Source organism: Prionailurus viverrinus, chromosome B1 (assembly GCF_022837055.1).
Source record: "Prionailurus viverrinus isolate Anna chromosome B1, UM_Priviv_1.0, whole genome shotgun sequence".
Classification (NCBI taxonomy): Eukaryota; Metazoa; Chordata; class Mammalia; order Carnivora; family Felidae; genus Prionailurus; species Prionailurus viverrinus.
The window spans coordinates 17,438,156-17,451,329 of record NC_062564.1 but is presented as its reverse complement, the minus strand read 5'-3'; the positions used below and the strand labels follow the sequence as shown (position 1 = coordinate 17,451,329).

Genomic DNA, 13,174 nt, shown 5'->3' with positions numbered 1-13,174 from the left:
GGACTTTGGGCTCTAGAGCTAGTAGGCCAGGTTTTAGGTTTTTTTCTTCTCTGCAACTAGTTGGGTAGCTCAAGGCAATTAACTTTTGAGGCTTAATCAAGTTATTATATGTAAGTGCAATGATGGCTAACTGGTAAGACAATTCACTAATGAATTCATTGGTTAATGTATTCCCCTTACGGTGAGTAAATGCCTGGAACAGTGACTTTTCAGCTCGAAAACCTCTGCATACGGAGCATGAGGAAGGACTGCCGAGCTTACAGAATTAACTGTGAGGATTAAATATGTGGCATATATAAAGCACTTGCTGAGTGTGCATCCAAGAAATAGAATGTGGAAAAAATAATCAATATTGAACTTGTACAACTTCTAACATACAGAACAAACTGCTAGAAACATTACCATTGGTGTGTGAACTGTATCTTTTGAATTTTAATTCCTCCAAAGGCTGTCTTGTGTATGTAGTTTTATCCAATGAGTATGTCTTCAGGTGATACTTTTGATATCCAAGGATGATCCTCTTTAAGAGAGCTTATCCATGAAAGCCCTCATTAACAACAGTAATGGCTCTGACATGGAAGTCAGAATTTGGAATCATTTCTCAAGAAAGCATGAAAACATGGTTTAGCAGAACTTGCCATGGGACTGTTTGCAAAGCTGAAGAAATCCTTGGACTTGAAACATGATGCTTAAAATCTGATTATGAACTTAATATGTTTTAGTAAGTTTGCAAGTCAGAAAGCCTCCTCAGCTAATTTTAAAGTTATTGCAACAATTTTAATGGAAAGAATTGTTAGATCTCCATTTTAATTAAGATGATGTAAATAGACAGTTTAAATAATGAAAAAACAGATCGGCAGTTACTGCATAAAAAGCTTTCCTTTTAATCATTAATTTATGACCTACCTCTGAGCAATATAATTTTAGAATTTCCTAGGCCTACCTAAAACTTTGTAAGTTTCACATATAAATACTTTTGAGTTTTAATTGTTGAAACTGTCAGACTAAGTAGACTGTTGTTACCCCATCTATTTAGATGAAATGAAACCGTTAAAATACTTGGAAATGAAAGTATATCTAAAAATATAAAGGGAAAATAAAATATGAAGGTTATTCTAGCACAACCTCTACAGGACTGCTGGTACTTAAAGGTTTGTCATTTTTCATGCACATTTTAAATACAGCTTAACAGTCATTGTTACAGAAATTTAAAAATTCGGTTCATTGAGTTGATTTTCTTTATTGTCTCTCCATTACCTTGTTTATTTGTAGACCTTTATCTTTCCCTGCATGTATAATTGTGTGTTGTGTGTTTGTTATTTTTAAATCAGAACTAAACAGAACCAAGGTCATACTTTATGTACTTCATAAAGATTTCTTTCTCATTTGTTTCCTTAACTTGTAGATCACTGACATTTCTGTGTAATTAATATACATACCTTTTTTTAAAGCTGTATCATATGTACTGTTTTATATTACACTAGTTTCCTTTTTCTCCTGAAACTACGGAATGTGCCTAATGTCTTAATGGCACAGAACAACAAAATTTTTGTAGCATCAGATACTTTACCTAGAACCCCAAATGTTGTGAAGACAGCAAAACCATTTTTTTTTTCCATCTGGTCATTATATTCCAAAAAGCCAGGGCTTTTTGTCTGGATACTGCAGGCTGTGTTCAGTTGCTTTCATGCTTCCCACTAATTAGAGAATGCCAGAGACTGGGAGGTGCTACAGCATGATTATCTGAAGCCAGTCTCCTTGGGATTGAATCCTAGTTCCACCATGAGCAAGCTGTGACTTTGGGCAAGTTGTTCACACTGTTCCCTCCCCTGTGAAATAAGGTTGATCATATTACCTAACACTTAGAGTTACTGTAAAGATCAAATAAGTTAATCTACGGGAAGTGTTTAAAGTAGTGTCCAGCGCGTCATGAGCTGTGTATATGTATTTGCGGTTATAATGTTATCATCGGCATCATTATTAACATTTCGCTGAGCTTGCTGTGATTCCAACCACAAACGGCTTCTCATCAAATGATACAGCATGTCATTGATTTTGAAAGATCAGGTCATGGTAATAGTGTCATGTCTTTAAACTGAAAAGATAATTGTATGACATGACTGACTTGGTCTTTAGCTGTAAGAGGGCAGAGAGGCCTCTATCCAACTGTTCGATGTGCTAGGAAACTGCCGAGCAGTTTGCTTGGCCCATGAGGGATGCTGTTGATTTTATTTACTTTGACCTTTCTTTTTATTAGCAAAAGCATGGGATATTTACTTTGTGTGGTCTCAGGCATTTAAAATTTTGACTTACAGGGATGCCTGGCTGGCTCAGTCAGTAGAGCTTGCCACTCCTGATCTTGGGGTCATGAGTTCAAGCCTCACATTGGGTATAGAGGTTACTAAAAAAAAAAATGAGGGGCTCCTGGGAGGTTCAGTCGGTTGAGTGTCCGACTCTTGATTTTGGCTCAGGTCATGACCCCAGGATTGTGGGATCGAGTCCCTCATTGGGCTCTGTGCTGAGTGGAGCCTGCTTAAGAGTCCCTCTCTCTATCCCTCTGCCTCCCTTCTCTGCTCTCTTTATAAATTTTTTGTTTAATTTGACTTATATATATATATACATACACACATATGTATGTGTGTATGTATATATATGTAATTTACTGTTTAATGAAAATGAGATAAATTCAAAAAAGTTTCATTACTTGAAGGAAACAAATTTAAGTAGATCTGCAGAAAAATTGAGCAGATAGTACAGTTTCCATATAGCTCCTACACCTACAGTTCCTCATTGACATCTTACATTAGTATATCTGTTATAACTAGTGAACCAATATTGATACATTCTTATTAACTACAGCCTGGGGTTCACTCATATTTCCTTAGCTTTTTTTTTTTTTTTTTCTCCTGATGTGCTTTTTCTGGTCTAGGATCCTCTCCAGTCTCCTACCTTGCATTTAGTCGTCCTGTCTCCCCTGGCTCCTCTTGGCTGTGAGTGTTTCTCAGACTTAACTTGTTGATGATATGCATTCTTTTCAACACATGCTTAACAAGTACCCACTATTTACCTGGCAAAACATCCCTGCCCTGAAAGGGTTTGCATTTTAATAGGGAAATCATAGTCTACTTTTTAAATGTAATTTCAAAGCAGAATGTCTTGTAGCAGCATGTTTAATATGACAACTATGAGACTTCTGATTTTTCCATAATTAGGAAAAAGTTAACCACTTGAGTAACCTTTGTGGATTAATGTCAGATACATACATATTGCATCTCTAGTGTGTATTGTTTTTATATTTGGGAAAACATTTATCTCCAGAAGAGTTACTCTGTACATGATGAGACTACAGAATTGGAGGAAGGGGTAGTTAGTCACTTACTGTCTGTAGGGAAAATATTATCCAAAACTCTATTTTATGTTTTAAGTTTTTCTTGTAATTGACTAAAGAGGCTTTTCATACAATTGCTGCCTTAAGTTTGGTTCCAGAAAAGTAAAAAAAAAAAAAAAAAAAAAAAAAAGATTATAAGTATTTTTGAGTTGGAGTTGCTGAAGAATCTGAAATAGCAAGGTTTTGTTGAAACTTTGGCACTGGGGCTGGATAAGGGGCCAAGACCTGTTAAACAAAGAAAATAGGAAAATTCCAGGGAGAAAGATGTTCTGTGGCCATGGAAATTTGCGTTAGTTAAATTATTTTTTGGCAGTAAAGTGACTACATATAATTTTACTTTTGCCTTAAAAATGTGTTGAAAGCATCCTGTTCCACCTTGTCAGCTGGAGCGAATGCTGGCCTTTCCTCTTTGAGGGCATATTCAAGTTAACATCATCATTAGCCATCAGTGGTGGATAGTAGGAATTAATTATTCTTGGAAACCCTTTACTACTTTAGGATCATTGGCTTGAGCAACTGTACTCAACTGTACCCTGTACCCTTTGTTTTTTTTTTGTTTTTAAAATTTTTTTTAATGTTTTTTATTTATTTTTGAGACAGACACAGAGCGTGAGTGGGGAAGGGGCAGAGAGAGAGAGGGAAGGAGGGAATCCAAAGCAGGCTCCAGGCTCTGTGCTGACAGCTCAGCACAAACCCACGAACTGTGAGATCATGACCTGAGCGGACGTCGCATGCTTAACCGACTGAGCCATCCAGGCATTGTACCTTGTACCCATTGAATAATTGGACTGTGGAACGACAACATGAGTACCTAATGACTATCTGTGGAAAATGACGAATCTTCTAGAAAGACATTTTGCTGTGAGCTGTATTTTCAGCCACATCGGCCAAACTCTTTTTTAACAATTACATTGTATTTTTTCCCCCCCTTTCAGTCTAGTTCCACTGCATGCACATTTAAAGTCAGTTTCCATAGTGACATCTGGTGGTGGCTCTGCAATCCTAGCGGGTATGTTTGGAATGATAAATATTTTTACTTTAATAGCTCCAGATTTCCGGCTTCTTTCAAATTTTTCAGCTTATTAACAACTTTTCTTGAAAATGTCTTCATTGTATTCTTGAGGTTGGAAAGCTAGTCCGTTATTGCTTCTGTCATGTTTCATTAAAGCAAAGGAATGATTCCTTGTAACATTGCTGGGTGGCGCGTATAACAGGCTTGTCTAAACTTGTCTCCGTACTCAAAATATACATCCCAGGATCAGGAAGCAGCACCCCTACCTTGTCGACTGCTTCTGTGCCATAACCTCATGATGAGAAAGGTGGTGCTCGCCTATTACCGTGCTCACTGGCATTTTCTCTCAGAGCATCGATCTCTCCTTGTCTGGCGGGAGGAAGCTCTGTGGAAAGCCCGGGCTACCGCTTCTGTCTTTCACAGCCTGGGCTTGGGGATCATCTGGTGGCAAGTGGCACTCTCTCGGAAAGTGAAAGCGGAAATAAAAAACAGGAGCAGAGATGGCAGAGAAAGTAGGGGAGAAGTTCGTAAACAGGCGGAAGGCCACAGATGAAGAGCGTGTGCGTGTGGATGCCGAATAAGTTGGTACTGTTGTGGTAGGTGTTAGTGAGAAGTGTCTGAAAAACTAGGGTTTAATATTTAAGATTTTGTTGGTTCCTTGAAACTTGTTTCAGGAAAGGAGAATTTATAACCCGGGGTGCAAAAAAGTAGTTTTTGGAAGTTGGTTGGTGGAGGGTTATGGGTAGAAGTAGGAGTGAGCTGGAGTTTTGAGGATGGACACAGCAGGCTTATTTCTCTGTGCTGGCTGGGAGGCTTAGTTGTTGTTTTCTGGTGTCGAAGGTACAGGCTCGAAGTCCACAGGGTGAAATTTTGAAGATTCTCTTTTATGAATGAAGGTCCCGCTGAAGTTAGAGAAGAAATCCATCTATCCGTGCTGTTTGCGGCTACGGGAAGCAGTTGGTAGAGAAGGGTGACAAAGGCTAGGGGTACGAACACCGTGACCGGAAGAGTGGACGCTGCTTGTGGTCAGTGGGTCTGTTGGTTGTCTCAGAGGCCAAGACCTCTGTAAATCATGATCAGTTCTAATGAGCCCCCCTGACCGAGGAGGTACCTCATTCTGGATTCTAAACTCCGTACCAGTTTAGCTTTCGTAAACTTGGGCAAATCCTTTCAACTTTCTTTAAAAACAAGGGAGTTGAGCTGCTGGATTGCTAAGGGGTTTCCAGTCCATAGCTGTGATTTTGCGGCTGCCAAGGCTAGATCTGCTACTCTTCCTGTATTCTCTGCCCTGCTCCCCGCCGTTCCTGGGCCACTGGTCTCCTCTCCCTAGATTGAAGAGGGTGCTCAGTGCAGCGCTTTATGCCTGCTTCAGAAGTTTCTGCCCGGGGTTCTTAAGGGGCTGTGTCTTGTGACTGAACAGACAGACAAACAAGCAGAACATAAAATAATTTTGCATGCGTATGGTCTTTTCCCACCTACTTTTTATGCTTTTAAAATAGTGCTTAGAATTACAATCAGCAGTTAGAATAGTACTTAGGCACCGCAGCCTGAACTTCTGTGACCAAGCGGAATCCTTGAATCTTCTTTTATTGGCCTTTAAGTGTGGGGAAGGACCCTTATTTAAGCAGTAGAAAACCTGTAGCCTCTCCTCGTGGCATTAGTCCCTCATGGTCCCCAGTTTCCTTGGTGCCGTGGAGCGTGTGATCATGACAGTGCATCCTGTGGTGGAGACTCAGAGTTCTGGAGCCCGTCTGGGGGTTGAGATCCTGCTTCCTTCCACCTCCTTTGTTTCTTAGCCACTCTAAGGCTTGGAAAAGTTTGTCCTCTTTCTCATTTGTGAAGCTGAGATGAACATCTTACAGTTTGTCTGTGTCGTGTGATTTCATGCATGTAAAGCACCTAGTGACGCCTTTTGTGTACTTCTCTTGTAAATACTGTAGTATTGCAAATACAGTAAACTGAGTTGAATGGTTATGAATTTGAGCATTTGGGTTAGAAGGGATGACTCAGCGTGCTCTCCTTCCTCTTTGGCAGTCAGAAATTCACTTTATTGTTATCTCTGAGCTGTATTAAATCATTTTTTTTTACAGGGATGTAATCAAAATACATCAAAGCATAAACATCTTAGCAATCACTATGTGATGGAAATATATACAGTCCTGAATTCATGAAATAAGAACATCTGAGCATCCCACTTACGCATATTTAGTATTTTAATTGCTGGGGCACCTGGGTGGCCCAGTCAGATAAGCATCCTACTCTTGCTCTTGGCTCAGGACACGATCTCACAGTACGTGGGTTTGAAGCCCGCGCCGGGATCTGCGCTGAGGGCATGGAGCCTGCTTGGGATTCTTCGTCTGCTCCTCCTCCTCTTGTGCTCACGTGCATGCACGTGTGTGCACTCTTCACTCTCGATTAAAAACATTTTTGTTGACTATGCTTTGGTCACGCTAGCCCTAAGACTGACGGCATTTCGTTGGCACCGACATCAGAGATTCAGAGTGTCTGAATTCCAGCTCAGCCATTGGCTATGACCCTGGGAAAGTTCATCTCTTAATCTTAGTGTTTCATCTGCGGTATGGGGATAATAACACCACATGTGTAGTCAGGTTGGATGTAAAGACTAAACAAAGTAGCGCATGTAAGACAGCATAGTGCGTGGCATATAGTAAACACTGAACTAATTTGTTTCTGTAATTATGAGTTTTTAAATGCCTGCAGATCACATTTAGAGGGGCCCGATTCTACTAAGTGGATAGCAGCATGAATTATTGAATATTAGAACCAGAAAGAGGAGGATTACAAGCACCAGGTAGCTGTCTTCTTGAAATTTGCTAATACTTCACCTGTCAAATGAATTATGTTACATTTTAATGGCAGAATACAGGAGGAACATATGTACGCTCATTTGTCAATGTTTAGTCCTAGTAGAGAAAACGTTATTCCCTGACTTCCTCTGCATCCCTTGCTGAAAAAGAGAAACTGGAAAAGATTATTTTCCCTTGGTCATTAAGGACCCTCTTTCAGACTAAAAACAGGTAGAATTTTACTAATTTACTGGACAGATTGAGTAAGCATAGACTATGTTGGGACCAGACAAGAAGGAAAACATGTTGAATTTATCTGACAGTTGTCTCTGTTGCATAGGGAGACCAGATATCTCCTTTTTTTTTTTTTTTTTTTTTTTTTCGAATGTTTGTTTTTGAGAGAGGGAGAGAGGGAGACACAGAATCCAAGCAGCTGTCAGCACAGAGCCCGATGCGGGGCTCAAACTCAGGGACCGCAGGATCATGACCTGAGCTGAAATCGGATGCTCAACCGACTGAGCCACCCAGGCGCCCCTAGCTCCTTTTTATTTGAGAGTTGTGAGGCTTTATTCGTTATTTCTAGGAGTGTTACAGATCCATTTTGAGGGTTTGCTAAGAATTAAACAGTTGTAAATAACTACAATGCTTTCTGGATAGTGATACTCATTTCATGATCATCTCTTTCACGTTTTAATATTTAGTTAAGTTTGGTATTTATAACTTGTAAGTCTTTTGGGAAGTGTTAGATGTGATTATCTGACATTTAAAATAAATGAGTTTTTCTGATATTATTTCAAATAAGTAAAGATTTAAATTGATGCAATGATCAAAAAGTAAAAAATACAGAATTATGCTTGGTTGAGATAAATACTCTTTCATTTCTGAGTGCAGATCAAATTGACATCTCTTATTTTTCCCATAGTATTTTGCATTAAATGGGAAACTTTAGTAATTCTAGAGTTGTAGGATTTCCAAAGTCCAGTCTGGAACCGTAGTGTAGAAACCTTAAAAATAGCATTAGTTCGGAATGATATTAACGCAGAAGAAAAAACTTCAAGGATGTATTTGGGGAGAGCAAAAGGACAGGATCACACCATTGAGTAAAAAAGTGGGATTTGCTAAGAGAAATGGCTATTTCTACCTGATCATCATCCTGGGAAGTGGTTAATCCTGAGATTAAGTAAGGTTTCAACTGGTTTCAATGGCTGGGCCAAAACGTTACGGACACTTTCACCCTCTTCTTTGTAATTACGGAACTCCTGTATCACTAGTTGACTTAGTAAGAAACGTGTTCTAGTTTGGATCCCAGTTGAGGGACTTCGTGCCAACTTCAGTTAAGTCATCTATTCATTGTTGTTTGTCCATTTGATAAATAATTACTGGCCTCTGGGTAAGGAGCAGGGTAAACTGGCATTTAAGAGGGATGTGGCCTTTGCCCTTGTGGAGCTCCTAGCAGCGGGAGAATTTCTGTGTTTAGCACCCTGGTTGTCTTGCCATTTGCCTAAGGGAAGTAAAACTGAAGGGTTTCTTTCAGTGCGCAGGAGACTTGGGCAAACCCTCGTTCTGGATTTTGAAATACTGTACTCTGTTTTGTTAGCCGCCGTAAGGGGGGTGTGTTCCAAACTGAGATGTGTCGAGAAGTGTTGCCGCAGCCTCCTTGTCTAAACCATAGCAGTGGACAAGCGAATGCAGCGTGGGTACGGGGGTGCTAGAGAGTGGGGACCCTGATCCGGGCCACAGCTTTTTGATTTTTCTCTCTGGGAACCTCTGGGAAAATCAGCAAATCTCAAGTGGTCATAAATTGCATCTGTGGAAACAGAGCATCGGGCCGTTAGATGGTCTCTCAGTGCCCATCTCGCTGGGTTGTTGGGACACTTAACGGATAGAATATTTGTATCGTGTCCACATAGTGCCCGACACCTAAAACCAACAATGACAGAGACTTTATAGCCGATACTACATGCCACACACTATTCTAATTGTTAATGTGTGTATTAGTTCATTTAATTATTTCCATTTTATAGGAAGGGAACAGAGGCACAGAGAGGTCAGACAACTTGCCCAGGGTCGTGCAGCTCTGATGACACATAAGACTTTGCTAAGTTAGAGTTGTTAGTGAGGTTGACACTTGGTCAAAGTGGCAGTTTGTGGTTGCTGTTGACGTGTCTTCTTCTTTCTCTGTAGGTGTCATAGAGACCTCAGACGGACTTGACCGGGAGTCCACCTCCCATTACTGGCTAACAGTCTATGCAGCTGATCGGGGTGTCGTGCCTCTCTCATCGTTTATAGAGATCTACATAGAGGTCGAGGACGTCAATGACAACGCCCCACAGACATCAGAGCCTGTTTATTACCCAGAAATAATAGAAAATTCTCCCAAGGATGTATCTGTGGTCCAAATAGAGGCATTTGATGCAGATTCTAGCTCTAATGACAAGCTGACGTACAAAATTACAAGTGGAAATCCGCAAGGATTTTTTTCAATACATCCTAAAACAGGTATGTGTTAATGGTATTATGTGAAAGGTTCATGCTTACGCTTCTTGATATGGGGAAATGAAGAATTTTCTTAATTTACCACTTTATTTTTGTAAATTGTTTCCTTTTCAGGTTATTCAAAATAAGGCTTTATTTCCTGATGAAAATTTAGTCCAAATGCTGTGTTTCTTTTTGAAATTGTTTGAAATTGTTTTTATGAAGCTATTTTATGACTTTGCTCATTTTGCATTTTACAATTTACAATTGCTCATAGTTCAATTTCACTTCCAGGTTAAAAAACTAATACAGTGTTTCAGCAACAGCTCCTAAATTATTGATACATCCTAAACTTCCTGCAAGTTGTGCTGCCGCTAAGTATTCCCATTTTCTGAACTCTGCTTTTTACGAAGAATTATCAAAGGAATTTATCTGACAATTCAGTATTTTTCTGTGTGGTTTTGCAGTTTTTCCATCGAGCAGTGCTCTGTCTCTGTAGGCAGTAGGGGATCAAGATTAAGCAGTTTTCAGACTGGCAGCTGTTGCTTTCCTGAACTGCTTTCCAGAAGTTTCCTTTCTGTTTTCTCAGTGTCTGACCCCCTACTTCTAAGTGGGTAGCTCCTCGACTCCAGAATCCTCTTCCAAAATCCTTGTCAACTTTTACTCTGTTCTTTTACAGATTTGACAGCGCCTCTGTTTTTTTCTTAGTTCTTGCTTCTTTTTTGCGTTATTTCACACGAAAAAGAGCTTCCCTGTAGCTATCATTTTTGTTGTACTCGTTGATTTCGTGATCACCATTAAAACAGAACCACCATATGAATTGAGAAGACGGTTTATTTGCAGGAAATGAAGCTTCTTATCAAATAGATCACTGGCCTTTGAGCTTAGGGATGTTTCAGTGATGTGGCACTTTATGGTAGAATGTGGTTAACAGAACATTCTGAAGGGGGAGATTGGCCGAAATATATGTACATACCTCCATCCTGTGTTTGCTAATTTTGTCTTCCCTTATTCTAGGTGAGTTGGCCTGTTCAGTCACTGGGTTGTCTATTTGATACATTAAGGAAGTATAATAAACACAAATCAAAATTAAGGAGGCATTCTCTGCTTCCTTACCAGTCTTTGCTATCCCTTACCATTATCTCCTATCCTTACCATTCTTATTTCATAATGTTCTTTGTTAAACTTAAAAGCAATTCTTTTTAAAAAATTTTTAAAAATGTTTTTATTATTTATTTCTGAGAGGGAGCACAAGCAAGCAGGGGAGGGGCAGAAAGAGAGAGAGACAGACAGACAGACAGACAGACACAGGCAGACAGAAGGACAGACGTAGAATCCTAAGCAGGCTCCAGGCTCTGAGCTGTCAGCACAAAGCCCTATGCAGGGCTCGAACTCCCGAACCATTAGATCATGACCTGAGCTGAAGTTGGATGTTTAACCAACTGAGCCCCCCAGCTGCCCCAAAAGAAAGCAGTTCTTAAGGTAGAAGGAAGCTTGAGGTCAGCATCTGTGTACCAAAATGACTGTACAAAGATACCAGGTAGATCAGTATGTATTGTCTCTTAAAAAGCATGTTAAAATGTTGGTTTTTTTTAAACCTTTTGTCGTTCATAGAGTCTGTCTTGCTTGTTGAAAATTAAACGTTGTCGTTCATAGAGTCTGTCTTGATTGTTGAAAATTAAATGTAAGTACGAGATTTATTTTGAATGTATGAGAGTTAGTTTTACTTGGGTTAATTATGGTCTAGCTCTTTGGCTAAATTTTCATGTGTCTCTGCTAGAGAAAAAGAGTGAGGTTTGGATACTTATAAACCTAGTAATTAATTATTAAAAATGATTGAGCTGACAGAGTATAACATCCATTCATGGTAACAACCTTCTGCAAAGTAGATCTAGAGGGAACATCTCTCAACATAATGAAGTCCTTGGTTGAAAAATCCACAGCTAATATCATCCTTGATGAGTCCTTGTTTCCCCCAAGGTCAGGAACAAGACAAGGATGTCACTTTCATCCCTTTTTTTCAACATAGAACTGGAAGTCCTGCCCTCAGCAATCGGACAACAAACAAAAATAAATCCAAATTAGTAAGGAAGACGTAAAACTCTCCTCTCCCTATTTGCAGATATGACATGATGCTATGTATAGAAAACCCTAAAGACTCCACCAAAAAACTGTTAGAACTGATAGACTAATGCAGTAAAGTCACAGAATACAAAATCCATGTACTGAAATCTGTTGCATTTTTATACATCAATAATGAAGCCGCGGAAAGAGAAATTAAGGAAACAACCCCATTTACAGTTGCACCCAAAATAATGAGCTACCTAGGGATAAAACTGAGCAAAGAGGTGAAAGACCTGTACTCTGAAAACTGTCAAACATGAAAGAGCCTGAAGATGACACAATGAAATGGAAAGACATTACATGATCATGGATTAGAAGAACAAGTATTATTAAAATGACTATACTACCCAAAGCAGTCTACACATTCAATGCAATCCCTATCACGATACCAACAGCATTGTTCACAGAGCTAGAACAGTCCTTTTAAAATTTGTGTGGAACCACAAAAGACCCCAAATAGCCAAAGCAATCTTGAAAAAGAATAACAGAACTGGAGGCATCACAGTTCCAGACTTGAAGTTATATTACAAAACTGTTGTAATCGAAACAGTATTGTTTTGACAGTACAACAATAGCCACACAGATCAATGGAACAGAATAGAAAACCAGAAAGAAACCCACAACTATACAGTCAGTCTTCAACAAGTCAGGAAAGAATATTCAAAGGAAAAAGGACAGTCCCTTCAACAAATGGTGTTGTCCCAACTGGACCGCTTTCTTATACAGTACACAAAAATCAATTCAAAATGGATTAAAGATTTAAATGTGAGACCAGAAACCATAAAAATCCTAGAAGAGAACACAGACAGTAACCTCTTTGACATGGGCCGTAGCAGTTCCTTTCTGGATGTGTCTCCTGAGGGAAGGGAAACAGAAACAAAAGTAAACTGTTGGGACTACATCAAAATAAAAAGGTTCTGTATAGCAGAGGAAACAGCAAAACTGAAAGGCAACCTACAGAATGGGAGAAGATATTTGCAAATGACCTATCTGATAAAGGGCTAGTATCCAAAATATATACAGAACTGATACAACTCAGTACCCCCCCAAACGAAATAGTCCAGTTAACAAAATGAAAAGACATGGACAGACATTTCTCCAAAGAAGACCTCTGGATGGCCAATAGATCTATGCAGAGATGCTCAACATTACTCATCATTAGGGAAATGCAGATCAGAAGTACAATGAGATGGTACCTTACACCTGTCAGAATGGCTAAAATCAATAACACAAGAAACAAAAAGTGTTGGCAAGGATGCGGAGAAAAATGAACCTTCTGGCATTGTTGGTTGGAATGTAAACTGGTGCAGCCGCTGTGGAAAATAGTACGGAGGTTCCTCAGAAATTTAAAAATACAACCACCCGATG

The 13,174-nt window shown here is 39.5% G+C and overlaps 1 protein-coding gene across 4 annotated transcripts in view; it reads left to right on the top strand.

Annotated features, from left to right (window-relative positions):
- FAT1 (FAT atypical cadherin 1) overlaps positions 1-13,174 on the top strand; it is a 133,762-nt gene that overhangs the window by 45,723 nt on the left and 74,865 nt on the right. For all 4 annotated transcript variants that reach the window (XR_007151514.1, XM_047855608.1, XM_047855609.1 and 1 more), the window contains exon 3: positions 9,392-9,706. Coding sequence is in view for 3 of the 4 variants with exons in the window: in XM_047855608.1 (XP_047711564.1) it covers positions 9,392-9,706 (315 nt within the window). In the remaining variant the exon portion in view is untranslated. The remainder of the gene's footprint in view (positions 1-9,391; positions 9,707-13,174) is intronic.